At 38.5% G+C, this 26,234-nt stretch overlaps 1 protein-coding gene across 1 annotated transcript in view; it reads left to right on the top strand.

Moving 5' to 3' along the window:
• The window catches only part of sorcs3a (sortilin related VPS10 domain containing receptor 3a), a 1,273,344-nt gene that overhangs the window by 1,175,660 nt on the left and 71,450 nt on the right, over positions 1-26,234 (top strand). The window contains exons 21-22 of the mRNA XM_051922209.1: positions 72-195; positions 15,089-15,201. Coding sequence (XP_051778169.1) covers positions 72-195; positions 15,089-15,201 — 237 coding nt within the window. The remainder of the gene's footprint in view (positions 1-71; positions 196-15,088; positions 15,202-26,234) is intronic.

Genomic DNA, 26,234 nt, shown 5'->3' with positions numbered 1-26,234 from the left:
AAAAGTTGCCTCTTCATGAATAACATTCAAATAAAGTTAATTTATTATTATTATTTTTTTTTTAATTTCAGCCTCTCATCACTTTGGATGGAAGTATATCTCATATTTTTACCACAGAGGGAATGAATACAGTCACTGTGCAAATCTCTGCCGGAAATGTCATTCTGCAGGATACAAAAGCAGTAGCGGTGCACGGTGAGTCCTCACACGTTCCTCGTCATGTATAATTGCTCAGCCGTGACTGCCATTAAAAGTCATGTTGATCTTTAAAAGTATATTCGTTTTTCACTGAAGAGTTTGCTTATCAATTTATACTTTTATGCATATTCTGTTAAATAAGTAACTCAGTGGTAAGCACCAGCCTCAGGAACCTGGGTGCAATTCCCAGACTAATTCTCATCTTTGTGGAATTTAGACATTTTTTTCTGAGCAGTGTATAGTCTCTTCACATGCAGAAAATGTAATTGTGCTTAGCTAAAAGTCAACTGTGTGGTCGTATGTATAAGCATCTCATCTAAGATTCATTATTTCCTTGTGTCCAATGCTTTGAGAAAAGCCTGCTGCTCTTCTCACCTCTGTAAAAGAATAGATTACGTAGTGACGCAGAATGGATGATTAAAAATGTTTATCTGTGAAGGGAACTGAAAGTCAGTACCCACCCTGGACAAGATGTCTTTACCCCAAGGTGGGGTTAAGCTCTAAATGGGCAATAATTCCCCAATGCTTTTTTTTTTTCTTGTGTCAATGGCATTAATTTGCTGAAAGAGAAATGCCATTTGTTTCTCATATTTTTTGCAACATGAAACACAGAGCTTTACTAGAAATTCAATTTTGTGAAAATTGTTAATCTAATCACTGGTGATGAACCAATTATTATACAAGCAAGGCAAGTTTGTGTTGTCATTGTCAGCACACCTCTTCCAGGGGACCCTTCCCTCTTCCCTCTTCACATTTTTCAAGCTGCACTTCCTTTTTGACAAGAGTCTCTGGCTCAATGTGTAATCATTGATTGTAATCATTTAGCTATTAAGAAGGCTAATCAACCATTATGAAGGCTAACAGAATGTTATTTTAAGTTATATAGCACCCTGATGTATGGAGTACAAGTCCAAGGAGGCTTTGCTGCAGCTTTATAACGCACTGGTGAGGCCTCATCTGGAGTACTGTGTGCAATTTTGGTCTTCAAGCTACAAAAATAACATAGCAGCGCTGGAAAAAGTCCAGAGAAAAGCAACTAGTCTGATTCCAGGGCTACAGGGGATGAGTTAGAGGAAGCATTAAAAGAGCTGAGCCTTTACAGTTTAAGCAAAAGAAGATTAAGAGGTGACAAGATAGAAGTGGCAGACCCCCGTGACCCTGTGTTCGGATTCAGCGGGTTGGAAAATGGATGGATGGATGGAAGATAGAAGTGTTTAAAATTATAAAGGGAATTAGTCCAGTGGATCGAGACTGTTATTTTGAAATGAGTTAATCAAGAACACGGGGACACAGTTGGAAACTTGTTAATTTTGCACAAACATTAGGAAGTTTTTCTTTACACAAAGAACGATAGACACTTGGAATAAGCTACCAAGTAGTGTGGTAGACAGTAAGACTTTAGGGACTTTCAAAACTCGACTTGATGTTATTTTAGAAGAATTAAGTGGATAGGACTGCCGAGCTTTGTTGGGCTGAATGGCTTGTTCTCGTCTAGATTGTGCTAATGTTCATTATGTGGGTATCAGTAACCTCTCACATGATTAGAGGCAGTTAACTATGGATACAATGTGTTGATTCTCCCTTTTATCTTTATTCTTATATTGGACAAATCTCATGGTAACCAAAAGTCTCAATGGTAAGATTTATTTGTCTTAAGCTAGTGATGTAATCATTTTTTTGTAATCATTGTAATCTTTTTAGTTAGCCAATAAAAGGTGTAATTTTGCTTGACTTCTCACTACATTCATATTAGCTAACATGGTACAACACCCTTTGTCTTAAACTATAATTGTATTTTTCTTGCTTCCTATGAGCAACAGTTTTCAATTACCAAAAAAGTTAAGTGTCCAAAGCCTCATTTAATGACAATGTGCACTTTTAATACAAAAAATAACTAATTTTGGAGCATCCAAAAAATAAGAGTATGTTCAAAATCCCAGAGTAAATAAACATTATTCCATTCATGGGCTGGTACAGTGGTTGTTGCCAGTTAATCTGTTTTCCTTCCCACATCCTCAGAAAACATGCAGGTTAGGTTAATTGGGGGACTAAAAATTGCCTCTGTTGTGAGCAAATGTAGTTGTGGTTGTCCTCCAATAAACTGGGACCCTGTCTAGGGTTGTTTCCTGCCTTCTGTCCACTACTGCTAGGATAGGCTCTGGCCCATTGCAAACTTAAACTGGATTAAGCAACTACAAGATTGTAAGTGTGGATGAATTTCATTGATTATTGGAAGAAATTGTTGTGCTTTCTGTGACCCTCAAAATATGATGTATATTCCCATGAGTCCTCCTATGATATAAAGTATGTAATTTCCTTGTGACAATTAAAACGAATGTACACTATCTTTGACTCATGACATTGCACAATTAGTTGCCCTAGGTCAGTGAGACTTTAGTTTTGCTTTTCTCAAAGTAATATGGGTCCTTTAGATCAGGGGTAGGCAACGTCGGTCCTGGAGTGCCACAGTATGTGCAGGTTTTTGTTCCAACCCAGTTCCTTAACGAGAACTCAATTATTGCTGATGAAGCACATATTGCTTAAGTGACATTTTAATGCTTCATTTTAGTGGTCTCGCTTGTTAAGGTTCTCCAACCTTAATTGCTTATTTCAATCTTAAACTGCTGCATTCAGTGTTTTAATTGCTCCTTATTAGCAATAAGATGTAAAAGACAAAGCAGCCAGCAGTTCTCCAGCTAGCTTTTTTCCAATTACATCTATGTGTGTTCATCATGCACGGTTTGATTTAATAAAACACTTAATAGAAAAATGTGACAGACTGAAAATGATCTGTTTTAGGCTTCAAATCATTTGGATGATATCCTTGGAAAGGAAAAAAATCTACGATATAAAAGCCTTACATTGCACAGACTAACAAGCCGTAAAATTAAATAAGGTCTGAGATTGGCAATGATTGGTTTCTAATTAAGCAATTGGGTTGGAATGAAAACCTGTAGCCACTGCGGCTCACCAGGACCGACATTGCCTACCCCTGTTTTACATCTTATTGCTAATAAGGAGCAATTAAAACACTGAATGCAGCAGTTTAAGATTGAAATAAGCAATTAAGGTTGGAGAACCTTAACAAGTGAGACCACTAAAATGAAGCATTAATATGTCACTTAAGCAATATGTGCTTCATCAGCAATAATAGAGTTCTCGTTAAGGAACTGGGTTGGAACAAAAACCTGCACATACTGTGGCACTCCAGGACCGACGTTGCCTACCCCTGCTTTAGATGATTACCTTATCCAGGAAACTTGGCAACTTCACTTTTTGTTTTCCTTTCCTCAGCCTACAGGCTATTTCTTAACTTACCTGAATTTCTTTTATTTTACTTGATATACAGTAAGTTTCATAATTTCAGTATTTTAAGTGGATTCATCCATTTTCAGTCCTCCATAATCTGGTGAAAAATTATAGAGTAAATTTCCCACAGACAATGACTGGACTAAAATTCATACCCCCTTCCTTGAAACTACATGACAATCACCCTAACCTCTGAGCCACTGTGTTTCAGATCAGTACATTTCAAAGATCTTTTGCATTTGTTACAAGCCAACACGAGCAATGCACTAAACAATCGGCATTATCACAAAATACTAACGTTTTCACCATGAGGGATTACTTGTTGTTGGTGGTGACTTCAACAAATCATATTTAGTGAACACTCACCCTACATATCAGGAGCATGTCACCTGTCCCACAAGGGGTTCTAATATTCTGGATTGCTGCTACACCTCAATAAAAGTTGCTTACTGCCTGCTACTCATATCTCTGACAATCTGATTATCTATTTGTACTTCTACTGCAAGCTTTAAAAAACAGACTGAAATGTGATGAGCCAGCTAGAAAATGATTCAGTGCTGGACTAAAGAAAGAGAGAAAAAGCTCCAGAATTGCTTTGATTGTGTAACTTGCAACATGTTTTGAGACTCGTCATAAAATGTACAGATGACAGCAAGGCTACAAAAACAGTCTATATATTTCCTAAAAAGAAATTGTGGATCACCACTGATATCAAGAATTTGTTTGATAGCATGCAGCAATGCATTTAAAAACAGTGACAGGGAAATGTACAAGATATGCAGGCACACAGTCAGAAAAGAACTCAAACTGGCTGGTACAGGAGCAAACTAGACATGGAATAACCAATGAGCCGCACAATCTTTGCCAAGGAATAGTGATGCTTATGGACTACAAAGTATAACTTAATGCAATATCATGTTCCTTTCACGTTCCAGAAGAATTTATTGGTTTCTGTTTTGACCATGACAACAAGCATCATGCCATTTGATCTGATTCGTCCACACTGGTGGCACAGTAGTAGTGCTGCTGCCTTGCAGTAAGGAGATCATGGGTTCACATCCTGGCTCCTCCCTGCATGGAGAGCGCTTTGAGTAGTGAGAAAAGTGCTCTATGAATGTAAAGAATTATTATTATTATTATTATCTGTTTCTGTATATGATGTAAGGGTTACTTTTAAACGAGTTAAATGTCCACAGGGCATCTGGTCCAGATGAAATTTTTGGGCATGTTTTAAGAACACCTAGTAACCAATTAGCTAACGTCTTCACTGACATCTTTAATATTTCATTAAGAGAATCTGTGCTTTTTGCGTGCTTCAGAAGGACATCGATTATCCCTATGCCCAAGAAAACAAAAGTGGATTGTCTAAATGAATACAGACCGATGGCACTAACTCCAGTGGCACTAACTGCAGTCAAGTGCTTTAAGAAATTGATGCTTGAACGCATTAAAGAGATTATTCCAGATTGTCATGATCACCTCCAGTTTGCATATCATTACAGCTGGTCCACAGAGAATGCCATATCTCTTGCACTTACCAACAGCACATCTGGATAATAGAAACTGTTATGGCAGATTCCTGTTTATAGATTACAGCTCAGTATTTAACGCTATTGGACCATCAAAGTCGAATCACCAATGCCTCGATTAGGACTCAGTGTCATTCCCCCAAATGGATTCTGGACTTCATATCCAACTGACCTGATGATTTGAAGATTGGCAGCATCACATCCTCCATACTGACTCTCAACACAGGCACTCCACAGGTTAGTATGTTGAGCCCTCTTCTGTACGCTTTGTTCACCAATGATTGTATGGCAAAAACACAACCAACTCCATCATTAAATTTGCTGATGACATCACCATCACCAACAATACCAGGACGTTTTACAGAGAAGTTTTTTTTTTTCCTGGTGACACAATAATCTCACCCATAGTATTCAGAAAGCTGTAGAAGGACCACACTAACATCTGCATCAGAGGGGATGCTGTTGAAAGAGTGAGCAACTTTAAATTCTTTGGAGTGACTATAAGGGATGAGCTGAAGTGGGCACAACACTTTTTGTCTGTTGTCTCTTGCTCATCAGTACTTTTACTTCCTCAGATGTCTGATGTAGCTCACATTTCTTCATCTGTTCTCACGAACATCTACAATTGCACATTGGAGTCCATCATCACTAGCTACAATGCAACGTGGTACAGGACCTGCTTGACTCAGCACTGTAAAACCTAGCAAAGGGTGATGAAGGTGGTACAGAACATTACCAGCACCCAGCTGCTTTCTGTTCATTACATATACAGCAATCACTGCATTAGAAAAGGAAACAGGATAATTAAAGCCTTCAGCCAGAGTGCACTGTCACTTTACTTATTTCTGCTTTCTGGCAAATGGTACAGTGCCATTGGAAATCACAACAGTATATACCCATATAAGAACAAATAAATGTATGTATGTGTATTGTGACTGGTGGTAAGGAACCAAATTAAAGCAGAAGAATTGTTGGGGTACCAACCACAGTAACTCCATTTAATTATGATAAAAGAAAAAAGTAGTAAAACTAGAGGCACAAACAAAATAAAAAAGACATTAATCAAAATCAGCCCACACAGCATTCTCTTTGTTTGTCTTTTGGTCTTGTATCTTACACAGAGGCTCAAATGTTATAGCTTAACCTCGAATTGCCTGGTCTTGAATAAGATGCCAGTTTCTGGGGTCCTCCCATTTTATGGTGTCGCGACTGGAAGGGCCGGGGCCTGCTATGGGCATCATGGCTGGGGCTGGGTGCCCTCACTGGTTGTCTTCTTAATGCTGATGAAGTAAGAGACGATACCATTAGTAATAGCACTTCCTCTCGCTTATCTCAGTCGAGCCTGGAAGGTGATCCCCAGTCACACATGTGTGATTATACAGTATATATAATATATACTGTACATATATATATATAATATACTGTATACTGTGTATATATATATATATATAAACTGCTCAGAAAATTAATGGTGCACTTTTTAATCAGAGTATAGCATCAAGTCAATGAAATGTCTGGGATATTGATCTGGTCAGTTAAGTAGCAGAGGGGGTTGTTAATCAGTTTCAGCTGCTTTGGTGTTAATGAAATTAACAACAGGTGCACTAGAGGGGCAACAATGAGATGACCCTCAAAACAGGAATGCTTTAACCGGTGGAGGCCACTGACATTTTTCCCTCCTCATCTTTTCTGACTGTTTTTTCACTAGTGTTGCATTTGCCTAAGGTCAGTGTCACTACTGGCAGCATGAGGTGATACCTGGACCCTACAGAGTTGCGCAGGTAGTCCAACTTCTCCAGGATGGCACATCAATATGTGCCATTGCCAGAAGAAGGTTAATATGTCTCCCAGCACAGTCTCAAGGGCATGGAGGAGATTCCAGGAGACAGGCAGTTACTCTGGGAGAGCTGGACAGGGCCGTAGAAGGTCTTTAAGCAATCAGCAGGACCGGTATCTGCTCCTTTGGACAAGGAGGAACAGTGTGAGCACTGCCAGAGTCCTATAAAATGACCTCCAGCAGGCCACTGGTGTGAATGTCTCTGACCAAACAATCAGAAACAGACTTCATGAGGGTGACCTGAGGGCCGAAATCCTCTAGAGGGCCCTGTGCTCACTGCCCGGCACCATCCTCCACCCCGAGTTTCTGGGGTGGGCTGCGGGGTCAATCTTTCCTCTAGTGTTAGTGTCAGCATCTCTCTCATCCTAGTGTGGTATTGCTTACCTCGTCAGAGCCAGAAGGATGGTTCTCAGACAAACATTGCTTGCAGTATATACTATATTATATATATATATATATATATATATATATATATATGCAATATATGCTATATATATATTATAGTATATATTTACTATCTCTTATATATATATCTCTTCTGGTTCATCCTGCTTCCACTTCAAAACTGGTCCCGCCCACATGCAGCCGACACGGCATTTCTCGATTCCTATTCGTCCTCTTCCAAACCCTTCCCCATGCTGCCTGTGTCTCTTCTTCAAAACCGGTCCCACCCACACGCAGCCGACACGGCATTTCTCAATTCCTATTTGCCCTCTTCCAAACCCTTCCCCATGCTGCCTGTGGCTCTTCTTCAAAACCGGTCCCACCCACACGCAGCCGACACGGCATTTCTCGATTCCTATTCGTCCTCCTCCAAACCCTTCCCCACATTCTTCCAGTGTGATTCCTGCAACAAAACGTTTCAAACGCGAACCTCACTTGCTAAACACAAGAAAAGGCATTCTTCCCAACAACTATATGAGTGCCTGAAATGCAATAAGAAGTTCACTACACAGGATTGTCTGACTAAACACAACAAAACTCATTCACAACTCTTGCAATGCGACATCTGCAAAGCAACGTTTCCAAACCAACGCAGTCTCAGCAGATATACACACAATCCTCTTCCCGTTACCACAGGTACTTCTTCACCTAATTCCAGTCTTCCCATCCAAGAGTACAACATTGGGACTCCAGACCAGCAGTGCAAACAATGTTATGCACTATACTGGCCTGCTGAGTGTAATACATCCAACAAGTACTCGAGGTGTTGCCACAACAGTAAAGTAGCTCTACCGCCTTTAGCAGGAGCCACCTGTGTCTTTACAGCAGCTTCATACACAGCAAACATCAGAAGCTAAAAATTATCGTGAACACATTCGAGAATACAACTCTTCTCTTGCACTTGCTTCCATGGGTGCACAGATAACTCAACCTCCTGGCCACAGACCATACTGTTTTAAAATACACGGGCAAATTTATCACCAAATCTCTCCACTATACGCTTCTACCTCTCCAGGATATGGACAGTTGTATGTTTTTGACACAGCGCAAGCTACTAAAGTACCCTTACAAAATAAAGCAAACTCTGCATGCAGCGAAAATGTACTTCTCCAGCTAGATTCCATGCTCAGAGCCATCAACCCCTTTGCTAAATCATACAAACACATGCATGAAATCGCTCAGTCCAATCCAACAGTATCTGTACGAATGGTTTTCAAGGAAAACCCTAGACAGGATTTACATCGATACAATGCCCTGACATGTCACACCAATGTTGCAGCGATTTTCGTCGGAGAAGATGGCGAACCGCCTGCCGAAAGGGACATTTGCTTCTATCCCATAGGCAACTCCTGTAAACAGATTTCCACGCTCAATATGAATTGCAATCCTATGGTTTACCCACTTTTATTCCCTTATGGAGACATTGGCTGGGACAAAGATTTACAACATGTTCCTGATAAAAGAACCGCCAAGCGAATAAGGCTTACTCAATGCCAATTTTACACGTACAGATTAGCAATGAGGAATACATTTAGTATTTTGCACTCCAGGGAGGCTGCCACCAAGCGTCCCGGGGGAGGTAGTAAGGAGCCCATGGCTGCTCCCCTGGACCATATACAGCAGGGGCGTCCCGACCTGACATGGGACCTGGCCGTCCATTACAATGCATATGTTAAAACAGAGGGCATGCATCTCAACTATCTCAGATTACATCAACAAGATCTGCGCGTGGAACAATACAAAGGACTATCAGATGCACTGCAAGCAAACGCTGAAAATAACAACGCATGTGTAGGCAAAATTATCATATTACCGTCCACATTTCCAGGAAGTCCAAGTACATACATGCAACAAAACTATCAGGATGCCATGGCCATAGTACATAAATTCGGAAAGCCTGATTTATTTATCACTTTCACATGTAATCCTGCTTGGCCGGAAATTCTACATGCACTGTCAGATACCCAAAGACCAGAGCACAGACCTGATATTGTAGTACGAGTAGATCTTTCGACTCATTATCTGTCGTCTCCACCACAACACCTATTCACAACTGCGTCTTTCAAGAAGTATTTATTTCTTCTTGATTTCTGAATTCCTTTCTCACCGTTTCCCGTTGCTATTCTATGCTACAGCAGGCTTTGGCTAGTATACTATATACAGTGAACAAAATTGAGACATGGCAAAGGTATCCAATAAGAAAATGAAAGAATAATGTGCCAAAGCACCACATATAAGCATTTCAGGTGAACCTTTGTCAGGTTAAGCTTATTTTGCCTGGAGGTCTAACCTCTTGGGTAGCTGGATTCAAACTGAATGCCGATTTTTGGTATAGTTTGGGCACATATGGCCATACAAATGGAAGAAGCAGAGTCACAGTTATTCTCCTAGATGTTAGGTCATAGGGCTTCCAGTGGGTCTTCCTTCATTCTAAAAGAGGGAACTGAAAAGCCATTAGTTACTCTGTCGCACCCTTCATCTATCTATCTATCTATCTATCTATCTATCTATCTATCTATCTATCTATCTATCTATCTATCTATCTATCTATCTATCTATCTATCTGTCTGTCTGTCTGTCTGTCTGTCTGTCTGTCTGTCTGTCTGTCTGTCTGTCTGTCTGTCTGTCGATATCTGAACTGTACTGAGGAAACATACAAATAAGAATTTGTATTTCATTGTATTGTGTACACGTGACAGTAAACTTGACTCTATACTTAAATGAATGTATGAATTTCCTGTATATGTATTTAAATATTGCATTGTGTTTTGTACCTTTACTATATTTTGATTCTGTCTATGCACACTCTGGCTGTCTTCTGAGAAAGATATAATATTAAAATAAATTGAGTTGAACTGAGCTGAACTGAATACCTTGTTCAAAAGTTAAAACAATAACAAAGCATTTGTTTGAATGTGTTTTAGGTTAAGAATGTCAAAACCGCTGAATCAAATCTGCTTAATCTGTAGTACGTTTATGCAGATAATCCATTTTTATTTTGAGAATCATTCATTGTAAAAGTTCTGTGATGTCAGTGGAAGTGTTTGTCAGGTGGAAGAGTTGAATTAAGTAAAAGAAATAATAAATCTGTCTGTCTACGGTATCTATCTATAGTATTGCATTCAATTTCTCTAAATCAGTTTGTACATTTTAAAATGGTTAATCAAAGTGACCTATTACCGAGTAAGTAATGGCTTTAACACAATTCTGGTTTTAGTATTGAAGATCTCAATTTATGGTTATACTGTACTTACTTTTATTAAATGAATTAAGAGCTGATGAAAGTTTACATAATAAATGTAATAAAAAGTTTGTTTTTTTTCTGTGTGACTCCTGTTTGGCAGATAGTTTCCAACATAAAAAAAAAACTGTTTAATTACCAGCCCAGCAGCTGGTTCAGTGATGATAAATCATTTTATTAATACTGGAGCTGTTTAATGTTTGCTTCCCCTCCCCTTTTGTGCCCTTGAATATGATTAAGGATAAATCTGTGCACATCATCATTTTACTTGAAAGTCCACCATATAGTAGTGCTGGTTTTCACTTATTCAAGGTTGTTTTTGTTCAAAGAGAGGTTTTTATATTCTGACACGCAAAATGTACAAGCTTGGAGAGAGCCTCTTTAAGTGGAGTGTGGTAGTTTAGGTTTTCTGCAGCAAGTTTGTTTTTATGCTTGAATTTCAGCAAAATTATAAAATATTTAAAAGCCTCACAGTTTGTGTATTTGAAATACAAACTTTTTCTTCAAACCAAAAAATGTCTTTTTAGGAAAGATAAGTATAAACTTGATGTAATAGCCTTACGTCAAAAGAGTATTGTGAAAATTTTAGTAGAATAATATTGTGAAAAGGTGCTTTCGAAAAAGAACTTGTGTGAAAGAAGATGTATCACAGCAAAGTTTAATAGTTTATTATTGTTTTGTCAGTATCTGGATATAACCCATTTCTTCTGTCTGTTATTTAATGTTTTCATTCACTGTTTGCCTGGAAATTATTTTTTATTACCCAGTTATTGATATTTTGTTTTTCAAGAGGCCTGGATTGATAAGACTACAATTCACCATGTCTTATATAGGTTTTGCTGACCACTGCAGATGTAGTAATACATTTTTATTTTCCCACTGAGATGTAAATGTGGTGTTCCTCTTCACATGCCATGTTAGGATTTTTAAATTTTGCTTGAGAGTTATATAAGCTCCTGTTGTTACGGTTCTGCCTTTGTCCAGAAATGGTTTCATAAGCTTTATGGACTTAGTCTTGGAAAGTCTTTCCCCTGTGGGACGACTGGGATCTTTTCCTGAATAAGGAGTGGCATTGCACATGCCGAGCTCGCCAAGATATCTTACAAAGTTCCATTTGTGATTATGTTTTGTGATGGTCTTTATATGAAAAACATTTATATGTTACTTATATAAAAGCCAGATAGAATATTATTTACCTTGATTCATTTACTTATCTTCCTTCAGCGTAAAGTCAAAGTAGACCACAGAGCTTCCTCTGTTTGATCGATACGGGCATGTTGACAAACTATATGTGTACTGAAAAGACTTTAGCTGCAAGTAGAAGCTCCTCTATTTCATTGAAGGACATGCATGTGGCAGATTCACTGGCAGGACGACACCCAACCTCTTGCTGCATCCAAACGGTGCTATCTTTCACCTTTACGCCTGGTGCAGCTGCGTTGTTCTTATATGTGAGTGGACGTTTCTTGCAGGGTGGGGTTCTGTTCTCTTTCTCCAATCTAGAACCCTCATCCTCATTGGAGTTCACCTCTGTTATAGCAGTGTCAGATTGGGGGGGAGCGTGAACGTGACTGAGAGAGTAAAACTGAATAAAAAAAAAACGCTAACCTTTACAAGTACCATAAATTTATACCGGCTGTTACAGACTCAAATCAAATGCATGTTTTTATTCTATAATAGTAACAATAAAGAGCAGCCTACTACTCAAAACAGAGGTGCCCAGGATTGAACTGGGAACGTCTTGATTACAAATCAGCAGTTCTTACCGCTGCACCACCCAAGCGGTCATGTCAATGTTGCACCCTAACACAAGTTCTTTTTCTGCAGTTATATTCTTGAATAAAAGCACACTTGTTTTGTCATACTTGTACCATTTTTGAAAGTGTTTATTTGATATTTGGACTTCAGTCTTCACACATTATACACTTCATGTCTACATTTTGTCAATTATTACTTAAATATGAAAAACATTTCTTTTTTAGTTATGTGTTCAACAATTCCTGCCTCTCATTTCATCCTGAAATTTACACAGATAATTGTAGAAACGGAACACACATGAAATGTACAGTATGTATTCCAAATGACGATATATTATTTACCCGATACAGTTCCATGCACCACACAACCAGATCAACAGATTTTAGCTCTGAGAAACATCTCTGTGACTTGAGGTGTGTCAGTGTTTGGTTAGGGGGTGATGAGATAGCAGGCTGCTTGCTGCTTGTGCTGATCGACACATTTACAAAACAAAAGATGCTAATAGAGAGGTGCGAAGGAATTTAAGGTGGGCTGGGATCAAAAGTTTTTTGTAGGCTTCAGGGATTCTATTGTTAAGCTCCTGTCTATCATAAGTTCTGGCTCTCCATATTTTCCAACTTGTCACCACTGCATGAGCACTCCACCTTGTCACTCTCTAGCTCTCTCTCTCTCTCTCTGACACATGACTTTGGGCTTTCTTGCCAATGAGACTTCATCCTCAAGTCTCAGACAGCCTCTGGGTTGCGTGCTTTAATATCTGAGACCCTTATGTTGACACCTAAAAAGGTGAAGGCCAGAGGATGGTCTCCCTTCAGCCTTGCCCAGCGTGAACATTGGACATTTTAGGTGTACACTCTTAAAAATTAAAAGTACCAGAGTGGTTGTTCAGAGTGATGCCATAGGGGAAATATCTTTGGTTCCCAGAAGACTCATCAACATGAAAATTCCAGAAAGACCCTTTATTTGACTTAGATCTGCTACAGTAAATAATCATGACTAGATGGCAATAGATTTGTGAAATACTAATGGGTTATGATCTTAACAGGACTCTTGCTGCACACGTCCAGTAACACAGGTTTTCTTAATCTGTTAGTGTCCTGCAGCACACTCTACATTAATGATTTAATTTTTTTTCCTTATATATTAGGATTATTTTTCAAAGCACAAAGAACCAGCTTCCTATGCAAGATCCCTTCCTAGAATGAAATGATTCTTTGTCAAGCAATAGCTCTATGAGGAACCATACAAACCAGTAAAGAACCATAATGTGCCATTAAATAATCATTATTTTTAAGAGTGTACTTGGAATTGCATGTATGTCTCTCAGACAGCCAGCAAGTATTCTGTCCCCTTGCCAACTCCAGTGGCTTCTATTTCACTGTAAGTAGAGGGTTCAGCACCCTTGACCGCTGCTGGGTCATTTGCTCTTTAGTGTCTTAAACATACACTTAAGTTTTGCTCACTGGTTGCAGCTTCATTTCTTTTGCAATGGTGTCATTGCCCAGTGCACATCTGGTGCCCCATGCCTCATACAGCCTAGTACCCCACATTAGCCTGCACAGAACTTCTTATGAGATTGCACATGGTGTTTAATTCTTGTTGACGCAGTTCACTACTTTACATTGTGAGATTTTTGAGCTTTTTTGAGACCCTTCCCAATGGTGCTGCATGCCGAAACATGGCTGAAGCATCTATTGAGGATTGCTTGTCCATCGCATCAGGTTTGCAGCACAACTAAGTAACTGCAAGTTCTCAGCCTCCCCACGTAACACCTGATGGTTGATGCGGGGAATATTCTAATCCAGCCACTGACTTGGCCCTGTCCCTGCTTGTTTGTTGAATCTGGGTGCATTGAAAGTGGTAGTATCCGTTTGAATAAATGCCCTGACTGTTCCTGTTTTGAGTAGAGAAAAGTTGGTTTTCTTGAAGCCTTTGGGCTCAGCATCTTCTCTCAGGTGCAAGGCAGTGACTTACGCGTCACAACATGTTCTACAAATTGATAGAGATAACATCTTCTTATATAATACGCTATCGTGACTGTTGGTTTGTCTGTCCATTATGTTAAATCACCTGTAGCTTGCAAACCATTTGAACTATTGACCTGAAATTTGGTACACATATACTATGTGAAGTCTACTATCTGCTTGCGGGTGATGATTGACCTCCAAGGTTATTCCTCTTTTTATTTTTATTGTTATTTTATTGTAGAATCAACTCTCAGCAGTGGCCAGCAGGGCAGCCTTGCAGCGCATGTGTACAGGTGCTGTTCTCATTCCCTACCAACTTCGCCGTCACTTCCCCTACCTCTTCACATCTTAAATCATTCTTGAGGCAGATTGAAGACTTAAGTGTCAGCTTAAGTGAAAAATTCAAGAAAACGTACTAAGTAATTGCAACACCAACACTGACTTAATCAGTTTTAACGTGTAAAGATGCTGACAAAAGAATAGAAGAAGTGGGCCACTATGTTGGAGAAAAGAAGAGCTGCTCAGGAAGCAGCAAGCGCATCAACCTCTGAGCAAAGGAATGGTAAACGTACAGAGAAAGAGGATGAAAACTAGGAAAGCTTAAGTCAAGTGTATTTACTGCACGTTATTGTGCAGTGCACCATTACTGGTTTACTAATAAAAGCAAAACATTGTTTAAATATATTTATGAAATAGGTATAGAAGAGCTGGAAATAAAATGACTATGATATAAGTTAAGAGAAAGATTTAGTAGTGTTAAATGTTTAAAAATTATATATATGTTTTTTATGTTGTTTTTTTGTAGAATTCTTCAAATCCTTACTGCTGTCGTTTTCTCCAAACCTCGATGAATATAACCCTGATATCCCAGAATGGAGGCAGGATGTCAGCAGAGTGATTAAAGCAGCTTTGGTACAGGTAAGATTACTTCTTTATTGCTATAAATATCGATTAACCAAAAATCTTCGGAATTAACTATTTTGTTTTCCTTTTATTGTCTGCTTACTAAAAATCTGTCATATGTAAACCATACATGGTGGTGATTACTACTGATACTTAGAAAGTAGCATCTTAGAACAAAATCTGTTTTTAAGTTTTTATTATTAAGACTTTTCCTAATGTATAACACTAGTCAGAGTTGTAAAGAAAGTAATGTAAGTATATTACCTCACCACAGCTTAGATTCCAAATGGTATCAAGATGTTCTCTTGACTGCGGTGGGCTGGCACCCTACCCGGGGTTTGTTTCCTGCCTTGTGCCCTGTGTTGTCTGGGATTGGCTCCAGCAGACCCCCGTGACCATGTAGTTAGGATATAGCGGGTTGGTTGATGGATGGATGGATGGATGTTCTCTTGATTTTGACTTGTCTTTTCTCCAGTAGCCTAGTTTTCTGTCCCAAAAACTTACATAATACTGACTCTAAAGTGCCAATGAGTACATTGTTGTTTGACCATAATGTGCAAAATGCCTCATGGTTATCAGGACAGCCCATTAGTGCTCCATTTTTGAGTGAATGCTGCAATTTTACCGTGATACTATGAAATATATATTAAATTAGTTATGAAGAAAACCAATTAAGATGTAAATATCTTAAGCAGACAATCTCCTCAATACAGATAATACGAACTGTAAATAAAATCCACACCACCTTGTTCTTCTGACCAGCATAGCACAAAACAGCCTCTTTTCGTGGGTCATACACATTTGAGTTGTGTTCCAGGCCGAAATGACTCAAATCTGATTTTTTGCTAAAATGTGACACAGATCTGATATTTTCAGGGCTGTGCGGAAACAGAAATCTAATATTTTCAAATCAGGTTTGAGTCACTTTCATATGTGGTCCTATATCGGATACTGTACGTATGCGATTCATGGCCATGAGACATGTGTGAGAATTGGTCACATTAGAATTTATGTGCTATTTTGCCTATACGCATTGGCTGAGCTCTGCCAACATCAGCCAGCAACAACAGAAGCAATCTACAGATGTGACAACAATCATAGTTCCATCATTGCTTGTGTCTTCCTTGTACCCACACATCTCTGTGGTGCAATAGTGCCAGACATAACTTTGAGAACAGCAAAAGCTAACTGTCTGGCTTTATTTTTTGCCTCCTTGACCCAACCTTATGTACAGCTGACAAACTAGTCGGGCCGTTTAGAGCAAAATGCGACACATACACTAGCTACTAGAGTGCTTATTATGTTGGTTTTGATACCATGCATAAGTCATCTCACAAATAGGTCATTTTTTGTTCCTGGGGATGCAGTTGACTCGTGCACAAATGTATCATTGAATCTGTGTGACATTTCAGAGGTTAGATGAGTTCCCATTACAGTTCGATAAAAGTCACTTGTACTTATGAATGTGAACTATCAATTTAGGCAAATCCAATCAGAGCAAAAAATTGGAAATGAGCAATGAGGCTTGTAATATGAACGTAGCCTTAGACACTCTGTGTGTGCAGTGTTCAAATAGCTATTTCATCATGAAACCAAGATCAACCTCAGTTTTCATTTTATTTTTGCATAGCACTCTTCACTGGTTACAGGTCACAAGTGCTGTGATGAGTACAGATGTAGCTACAAAAACACAAACTTTACAACTTACTGTTTGCCTAATGAGTACCCACATAAATACACATAATTGTCTAAACAAATAGGAAAACAAAGGGAACGGAAACTGATTAACATAAATGAATTAATTGTTGAACTATGGGCAGTTTACGATGTAGGAGATGAAAGCAAAATCTCCAGTCAGAAGCATCCCTGAGAAAATAAAACTATGGGGGTTCACAGTCAGTTTTAACAGATAAAGTCTGACACAATCATGGTCCTGGAGAATGGCACCAACTGGCCATCAACCCCTAACTGGGCATTCAACAATAGTGTGCAGCTTGGATGTAGAGCAGTGGCACAGCAGAAAATAGAGAAGAGAAATAGATTAGAGGAGGGTTAGGCTTCTTCTGAAGCATTTCCCACTTTCATATAAGGTTGCTGTACTGAATCAGCCTACTCCACTCTCGTATGTTTTTCACTCTTTCGCCTGATACTCCTTTCTTTCTTAGGTCACCCTTCATACAGTCCATCACTTTTCATTTGGTCATCATCTTCTCCTCCATCTAGGCACCTCTATATCCATGATTAATATATGAGGGTTATTAGTGGTTCATAATTATTGTATTGCATATATCCACCATAAAAGGACAATTGTCTGGATGTCTGTCTGGTTGTTATTTTTCTATTATTCCAAAAGATTGCACATAACAATCATTTTTATAAGCTGCAGTGCATTTTAATTTCAATAGATGGTGCATCACATACATTAACACTGGTTTTACGAATCCCATGGCTTATAACAGAGACATATGCATTGCATGGTGCACTGCAGACATTAATTATGAGGTCTATGTTGATTATTTAGACTTTAACCCATCTTAAATGGGTGGCACAGCTCCTTTTTGTATAAATTACTAGTTTTGTATAAATAGAGATGCAATATACACAGCTAATCAGCAGCTCTAGTCAGGGTTTGCTAGTAGTAAATCTTCAGCCTGGATTGAAAAGCTAAGACTGAAAGAGCATCTCTTATATAAGCAAGCAGATTGTTCCACTGTTTTGGTGCTCTGTAACTAGAAGCTCAGCATCCCACTCTTATTTCTTTAATCCTTGGAATACAGTATATAGTAGGCCACATCCTGAAATCTTAATGCACACTCCAATTTGTAAGTAATGATAAATTCAGACAGGTTATGCTGGGTCTTGACCATTTAAGGTTTTATATGTAAGAAGGAGGATTTTGAAATCAGCCCTAAGCTTAACTGAAAGCCAGTGTAGGGATTTGAGAATTGGAGTTATGTGTTTGTACTTTTGGTTCTTTCAGTGATTCTTGCAGCAGCAAATTGAATTAACTGAAAGCTGCATAAAGAACGAATTGAACAGCTGGTGAACAATGAATTAACACTAGAATTACCAGAGCCAACGCAAAAAACTTGTAAATCCGGCCCACCTTAAATCCCTTCGCACCTCTCAGTCAGCATCTGTTGTCTTCTAAACGTGTCGATAAGCCCAAGCAGCAGGCAGCCTGCTATACCATCTCCCCACCAACTCAGAATGGGCAAGAAGTTCCCCCAGTTCCTGCCTTGATTGATTATCTGGGAGAGAGCTGCCCAGAATTGTAAGGGGAAATAATTTGATGTGTGTTTTGTGTCTACATGTAAACACATCCTTAAAACAGAAGCGTTTTTCATGTTTTAGTAATAAATGATAAAATGTAGACATCAACTGTATAATGTGTGAAGGCTGATGGCCAAATATCAAATAAACACTTTCACAAAAGGTGCAAGTACAATACAACAGCTTCCGTGGTGCTGTAGTTAGCTCTGCTGACTTATAATCCATATTTTAGAAACCACCTTCATTTTTCATTATTAAGTTTTAGAGTTTTTGATGTGTGTTTTAAAACACATACTGGTGTCAAGGATAATGCCTATGTTGCAGGCCGATTCAGTAAAACTTATCATGATTCCATCTGAGTTAAAAAGAGACAGAATGTTGTTGCTGTAAAGTAAAAACAGATTACAAAGTCAAACTAAAGAGTAATTTCCTTTTCATTCACCACCAAGCTATAATCTGGTGCTGCAAGTCTAGAGAGCTAAGAGCACAAAAGGTAGAAGCTTACGATTCTGAGGGTAAATCACTGTTCCCCTGCAACATTACCTCTCTCAATACCAGTAAGCTCCATCATTTTCTGCTATCAACCATTACACTCTTCAGTATCATACAAACCAAGATAAGCATTACCACCTACGTGAGGATCCTATAACATCTGCCATTTTTTAAATCCTTCCAGAGCTTATCATAGGATGAACTTCTCTTCACTAACATTCTGTTCAAGCCTCTAGCCCTGGATAAACTGTGAACTGCTTGCAGTTGACTGCTATCACACTAAGCCTGTGAGTAGCTGTCTCACAAACCCAATAATGGACACTAAATTATTTATAACACCATAACATGTTTTTACAGTGTATTTTTAAGGACACTCCACAATTCTAATTTTTGACCTCCAATGGATTAATCAGGTGTCCAATATCCCCCCAAAACTACTGGATTTCTCAATGTAGTATGATAGAGCCCAGTGAAGGCCTGGCATCCTGTTAAGGACTGGCTCCCACATTTAACCAGTTGTTGACAGTATAGATCTGAAAAAAGAACACACATGTACATTTTAAAACTTATTTATTCCAGTTAAGGGTTATTGGGGAACCAGAGAGTATCCTAGCAGGACTGGGCGCAAGGTAGGAAACAGCTGGAAAGATGAGGCCAGTCCACTGCAGAGCACAACATTAGAAAAAGTGATTTTAATAAAAATGAACTGCACATTGGCAAAGGTACTGAACTTTAGAAAGAAAGAAAGAAAGAAAGAAAGAAAGAAAGAAAGAAAGAAAGAAAGAAAGAAAGAAAGAAAGAAAGAAAGAAAGAAAGAAAGAAATTTCATGATTTCTAAGTCCATGACTAACCTGATGTGTAACACTGAGTCAATTATTTAAACAACTGTGTGCCAACTGCAAAAATGTATCTTAGAGCAATTGTTTTATATGCTTGTACTTATACTTGGAACAGTGTTGCTAAAGAAATAAAGCCTGTTTATTTGTTTGTCATACTCAGGAGTACAGTTTATATATATATATATATATATATATATATATATATATATATATATATATATATATATATATATATATATATAGAGAGAGAGAGAGAGAGAGAGAGAGAGAGAGAGAGAGAGAGAGAGAGAGTGAGAGCTAGATAGTAATACTATAGATTTACTTTCTTTAAACATTCCACTGCACACTCTCCATCTATCAAACTTTATAACCTGCTTTTCCAATAGAAAGAACAAAAAATTCTGGTCATCTGTGAATTCATTTTTGAAGTACGACACACATTGCCATGAAGTAAAAGAAATTGCAAGCAGTGTGGAGGTGAAACCTTTAGTTTTTGATGTAATATTCCATTTCGCTGTTGTGTACAGCTTCAGAAAAGTGCATCTAAACTTCATTCTATAGGCAACACTCTGCAGAAAGCTGGGGAATTTTTATTAATGGTCTCTGCCAAGCTTGCCAATAATCTATTTTCAAGTTCCAAAAGCCTTTCAGGACTCTAAGAGAATGGCGAGGCTTTAATTAGCAGCCAGTCTCCAGTCTGCTGCTGGGGTCTCACTGCTCTGTCATTAAATGATCTTTCAGCAGCAATTATAATAATAAAGGTGGTAATGACTACATATACTTGTGTGACCAAATACGTTAGGGTGTTTAAAATATAATCTTTCCTACACATATGCCTGTCAATTTGTTCTTCTTTTATTATAATTCATTCCAGACACTCCTGACACACAATATCTGCTGGTGCCAGTTTTCTAAAGAGCAAGGCGAGGAATCACAGTACACTGCAGAAGCGGCTGTCTTAAAATCACCCCTGTTGCATTGTTTCTTTAGATACCACATCAAAAATTTTGAAACATTTGTTTCTATTTAGAGAATGATTGAATCTTTGCATACAACTGAAGATTTATTTTGTCAACAAATCAGTCCTGTGTAGCACTTTTCATTCTGCATACGATGACAAACCCCTTTAGCTATGTATCCCTTAACAAGAAATAAAGCAATGCTGTAGATCTGATTAAAAATGGAAAAAATGGTACATAATAAGAGCTTATGTTCTGTGGTGTGCTGCTGTTTATCAGACATAAGAGCTACGCCTGCAGTGCTACCCACCTTGTCGAACAAAACATAAGCAACATGGAGACAAGGAGCAGTAAATAGAAAATAATAAAACTGAAGACATTTTCTCTAAAAGAATACATATTATATAGAAATTAATTAATTCTTCCAAATAGTAGCTGCGGTTTACTTTTGCACTTAATGATTCATAATGCAGGGTGAAGTAGTCAGCATCAAGTGCATTTGTCATTTGGTAAAACAGTTTATTCCCAGTCCTGGCAGTTTAACATTGTGTGCTTCAGCCTCACACGCTGGCATGTCCAGCAAATGATTTATATTTTAATTGCTGATGCAGTAAAGAGCAATTTGTGAAATAAACATTGCAGCTCAATCATTGAGCCCAAGGGCTTTGAACTGGAACGGTGAAATGTTAAGCTTTCTGTCTTGTTAACTTTGAAGAATTTGGTTAATGCTCTACTTAATGGGCTCCCAGGCGTTGCCAAATAAAATAATAAAGGTTTCCTGTTGCACCTTGATGGCACTGACAATGAGAATGACAAGGTCCTTTTGGTCTTTTGCAACAAGTGTGTTATCCGCATTATATGAATATGTTACAACTTCATCCTCCTCTTGACAGATTTCACCCTTTTTGCTCCTTGCGTCTGCATATGTACAGTTTGGGCAGTAATACAGTGCAGCACAAAGTCATGAGAAAATAAATACAATTTACAGGATAAAACAGTTTCCAAGCGGTATTAGGGTTAGCAGAATCTTAATGGGTGGTATTACATGCAGAGTGGCAATCATGTTATGGTGTAGGGTCCATTAAAAATGAAATGATGGGCACAAGTTATATGCACATGAAACACTGCCACATTACATTGAAGGATATCACAAAACAACCATAATCCGCTGCTTAAAAGTTGAAGAAGAGAAAAACATCCACTCTGCCCTTCTTCCCATCGGCTGGACTGGTGCAACAAATACCAGCTACACTTCAGAACAGGTAATCCACCTGAAGCTTAGCATGTTTGAGCCTGGCCAGTACTGTGATGGGAGACCATCTAGGACAGCTTGTTGCTTACAGAAGTGTTAGTGAGGCCATCAGGGGACACTTACCCTGTGGCCTGTGTGTGGATCCCAAAGCAGTCATGGAAACATTATGCTGAAACAATGATGCTGTCCTTCGGATGATATGTTAAACTGAGGTCTTCACTTTCTGTAGTCATAAAACATCCCTGGGAGTCCCAGGGTCCCCAATGTCCTGGCTAACTTGCCCATTGTGGCCTCATCCTCTAATCATCCCCTGTCTCTAACTGTCTATCTCTCTCAGCCCTTACCCCCCTAATATCTAATGAGAGGTGAGTGTACTGTTACAAAAATGGCTCCCGTCACATTATCTAGATGGGTGTTACACATTGGTGGTGGTTGAAGTGACTCCCCATTGCCTATGTATAGCGCTCTGAGTAGGTAAGAAATGCTCTGTATAAATGTAATTATTGTGTGGCATGTGTCATGATTCATCCGTCAGTATTACATTTTGAAATACAAAAATCTTTCCGAGTGTCACAGTGTTTAGTGTTTTTTCCATCACAGCTCCATTGTTCCAAGTTCAAATCCCAACCTAGACACTGTCTGTGCAGAGTCTTCACATTTCCTTGATGTCTATATGGGTTTTTCTCCAGATATTTCAGAGTTTCCCTTACATTTCAAAGATATGATTGGTGAATGTAAAATGGCCTATTATAAATGAGTTTGGTTGTGCTCATTGGTGGCACCCTATCCAGGGTTGGCTCCTACTTTACTTTAGATGTTACTAGGGTAGACCCCTGCTCCCTGTGACAACATACTTAGATTAGCAGGTTGAGAAATGCTTTGTTTCATTTACCTCGAAAGTCAAATGTCAGAGTTGGGAATGATGTCATATCCATGTTGACTGCATTCCAGTAAAACCTTTGGAAAACTAATATGAATACCTCCAGGAAAATCTTTTGTTGTGCTTGCTTTTTTATAATAAAGGCAAGTTGATAACAATGTATTAAGTGGTATTTTATGGTGTTTTTTCCAAACACTGTAGTAAAATGTCCACAGATGGAAGTTGGACAGTACTATGTGTTCAAGTAATTTAATGAGACACAAATAGACAGAAGTGCGGATAAACAGTATACTACTACAGCTTTCACTAAAGTTCATGGTGAACATTGCTATTTTGGACTGAAGTCGTAATCGGAAGTCAGAGAATCTTGGAATTGACAGACCAGGCCCAAGTTACTGAGGAGGAAAACTGACTTGTGTGGGGCGTTCCAGTTGAAAATTTACACTAAGAATTTGGAAATTCTGACTTCCCAATTTAAATGGAATGCAGCACGTACAGTAAGTGAATGGAACAACAGCTTCAGTGACTAAATACATAAAGGTATTTTTTTAAGTAACCTTACAGCTGAATCAAGCCTCAAAGCAACTATCATGTGTTTTTCATTCCAACATCCAGACATAATCAGAGGTCTGAACCTTGAAAGTTCACCTCATAAGAAGGAAATAGGAGTTGTAGTTGACTCATCATTGTCTATATCCAGGCAGTGTACTGAAGCAATCAAGAAAGATAATAATATGTCATATCTGACATTGTGTAGAGTATAAGACAAGGAATGTTACACTTAGATTATATAACAGACTAGTGAGTTCTCACCTTGAGTACTGTGTTTTCATATCCATATTACAAAAAAGACATGGCAGTACTAGAGAAAGTTCATAGATGAGCGACTAGGCTGGTTCCAGAACTGAGAGGTTTGGGTTTTGACAAGAGATTAAAGAATCTGAACCTTTAAAGCTTGACCAAATAGAAATTAACAGGGGACATGACTGAATTATTTATAATTCTAAAAGGAAATAGTGGATTCTAGTTGTTACTTTAAAATAAATTCTGCCTTATAACATGGAAAACGGTATTAACCTTGTTAAGGGTAGATTTTGTACAAATGTTAGAAGTTTTTTTTTTCATGTAAAGAACGATAGACACATGGAATAAATTACCAAATAGTGTGGTGGAGAGCAGGACTTTAGTCATATTAAAATCTTGACTTGATGTTATTTTGAGCAATTTAGGATGAACAATCTTGTAAGGTTGAATCTCCTGTTCGTATTATACTTTTTCTAATATTCTAATGTTCTAATAAGCCATGACATTCTGATAGCAAAGGTCTCCAGCATGACAGTGAGCTCTAAGGAGCATACTTATTGGTGAGGAGATTGCTTTAGAGAAGCGCAATGGTGGAACTTCATTGTGGAGTATGCATCTCCCGCCCAATGGAAAGGTTTGAAAAGATTTTCAAAAGTATTCCCTTCAGGCTGCACTATGAACACAAATCTATTTGTGTTATGGTAGTAACTTTGCAAAATGTCTCAATTTTATCTTGATAATGGCTGTTTCTTCTTCATATTATTCATTCTTCAATTCTCAAATTCACGTAAAGGAATATTCAACCCCAAAATTATATGCTTTATTTCATAAGTAGTTTTTAGAGATGGTTGGGTAAAAGAAATTACATTTTTTCTCAGAAAAGGTGTCTGTGGAGACCAACGCTGGTCCACAGCAAACAATATAAAAATGTCAATTATAAAAATCTCATTACCTGTGTCACATGATCCACACATCAAGTATCCATTCCCATTCTCATAACAAGCAAAATGTATGCATTTTTGCCAAAATTTTCTAAGTAAATTCTTTGAAATCAGACACAGAGGAAACACATTCTGATGGATCTGAATTGAAGATAGGACTCTTGACAAATGAATGAAATACCCATTTAGTCAGAAAATGAGTGCAACATACAGGGTGTGTGTCATGAGTTAGCCCTCACTATTACATTTTGAAATTACTAAAATCTTTCAGAGTGCCATAATGTTTAGCATTTTTGCATCACAGCTCCAGAGTTCCAGTTCAACAAATTCTAGACTAGTCACTGTCTGTGTAGAGTTAGTACTTTCTCCCCATGTCTGTGTGGGTTTTCCTCCATTCTTATCGGAAGATTTTCTATCTCCATAAAAACTGGAGATTAACATAACTAAAAACATGGGGTAAGTAACATATAAAAATATATTATTTTGGGGTGGAGCATTAATTTAATCCTATTCAGGGTTGCAAGTGGTAGACGTCTATCCTACCAGCATCATCTGTGCCATCCTACCTTGCTCATAAACACTCACACTCTTGCCCCACCAATGTGGAATCTCAAATGAACCTGACGTACATATCTTTGGGGATGTAGGAGAAAAATCAGAGCACCCAATAATAACTACAGACAAAGTGAGAATGTGTAGATTTCACACAGTCAATGACATGGTCCAGTGTTCAAACCCAGGACATTGAATCTCTGAAGCAGTAGGACCTAGCTGTTGCCCTGCAGTGCTGCCCTTTCTCACATTATCATCATCGAATAATTCTGTTCAGATTTTCGTTTTGTTTTTACCAAGAAACTAAGCACTGTTCCATTATAAGGTAACTTAGTCCCTGTGGTTCATTTTCTTCCAAATATGTAGTGCCTTCAGAAAGTATTCAGACATCTTCACTTTTTAGCTTTGTGCTAAAATTATTTAAATTCATTTTTTCCCTCATCAGTTAGCACTCAGTACCCTAGAATGGCAAAGAGAAATCAAGAGTTTAGAAATTTTTGCAAATTCATCACAAATAAAAGAAAACACTCAAATATCACATTAACACAAGTATTCAGACCGTTTACTCAGTACTTTGTTGAAGCCCCTTTGACAGCAATTACAGCCTGGAGTGTTCTTAGGTATGTCAACACAAGCTTTGTACACCTAGAAGTGGGGATTTCCTGTCATTCTTCACTGCAGATGCTTCTAAACTGTTAGGTTGGATGGAGACTGTCGCTATTTTCTAGTTTCTCTTGAGATGCTCGACTGAAAGTCTGGCTGGGCCACTAAAGAACACTCACAGAGATGATCCTAAGCCACAGCTGTGTTTGCTTAATGCTTAGGGTTTTTGTCCCCTTGAATGGTGATCCTTCTGATCAGTCTGAGGTCCAGAATGCTTTGGAGCAGGTTTTCATTAAGGATATCTTTTCTTTGCCCCTTTCAGCTTTCTTTCAACCTGACTATCCTCCCAGTCCCTGCCACTGGAAAACAACCCCACAGAATAACGCCACCACCATTGGAATGGTATTGCATTGGTGACAAGCAGTGATTGGTTTCCTCAAGACATGGCAATTA

This window comes from Erpetoichthys calabaricus, chromosome 2, assembly GCF_900747795.2.
Source record: "Erpetoichthys calabaricus chromosome 2, fErpCal1.3, whole genome shotgun sequence".
NCBI lineage: Eukaryota > Metazoa > Chordata > Cladistia > Polypteriformes > Polypteridae > Erpetoichthys > Erpetoichthys calabaricus.
This window is presented reverse-complemented; position numbering and strand designations above follow the sequence as displayed.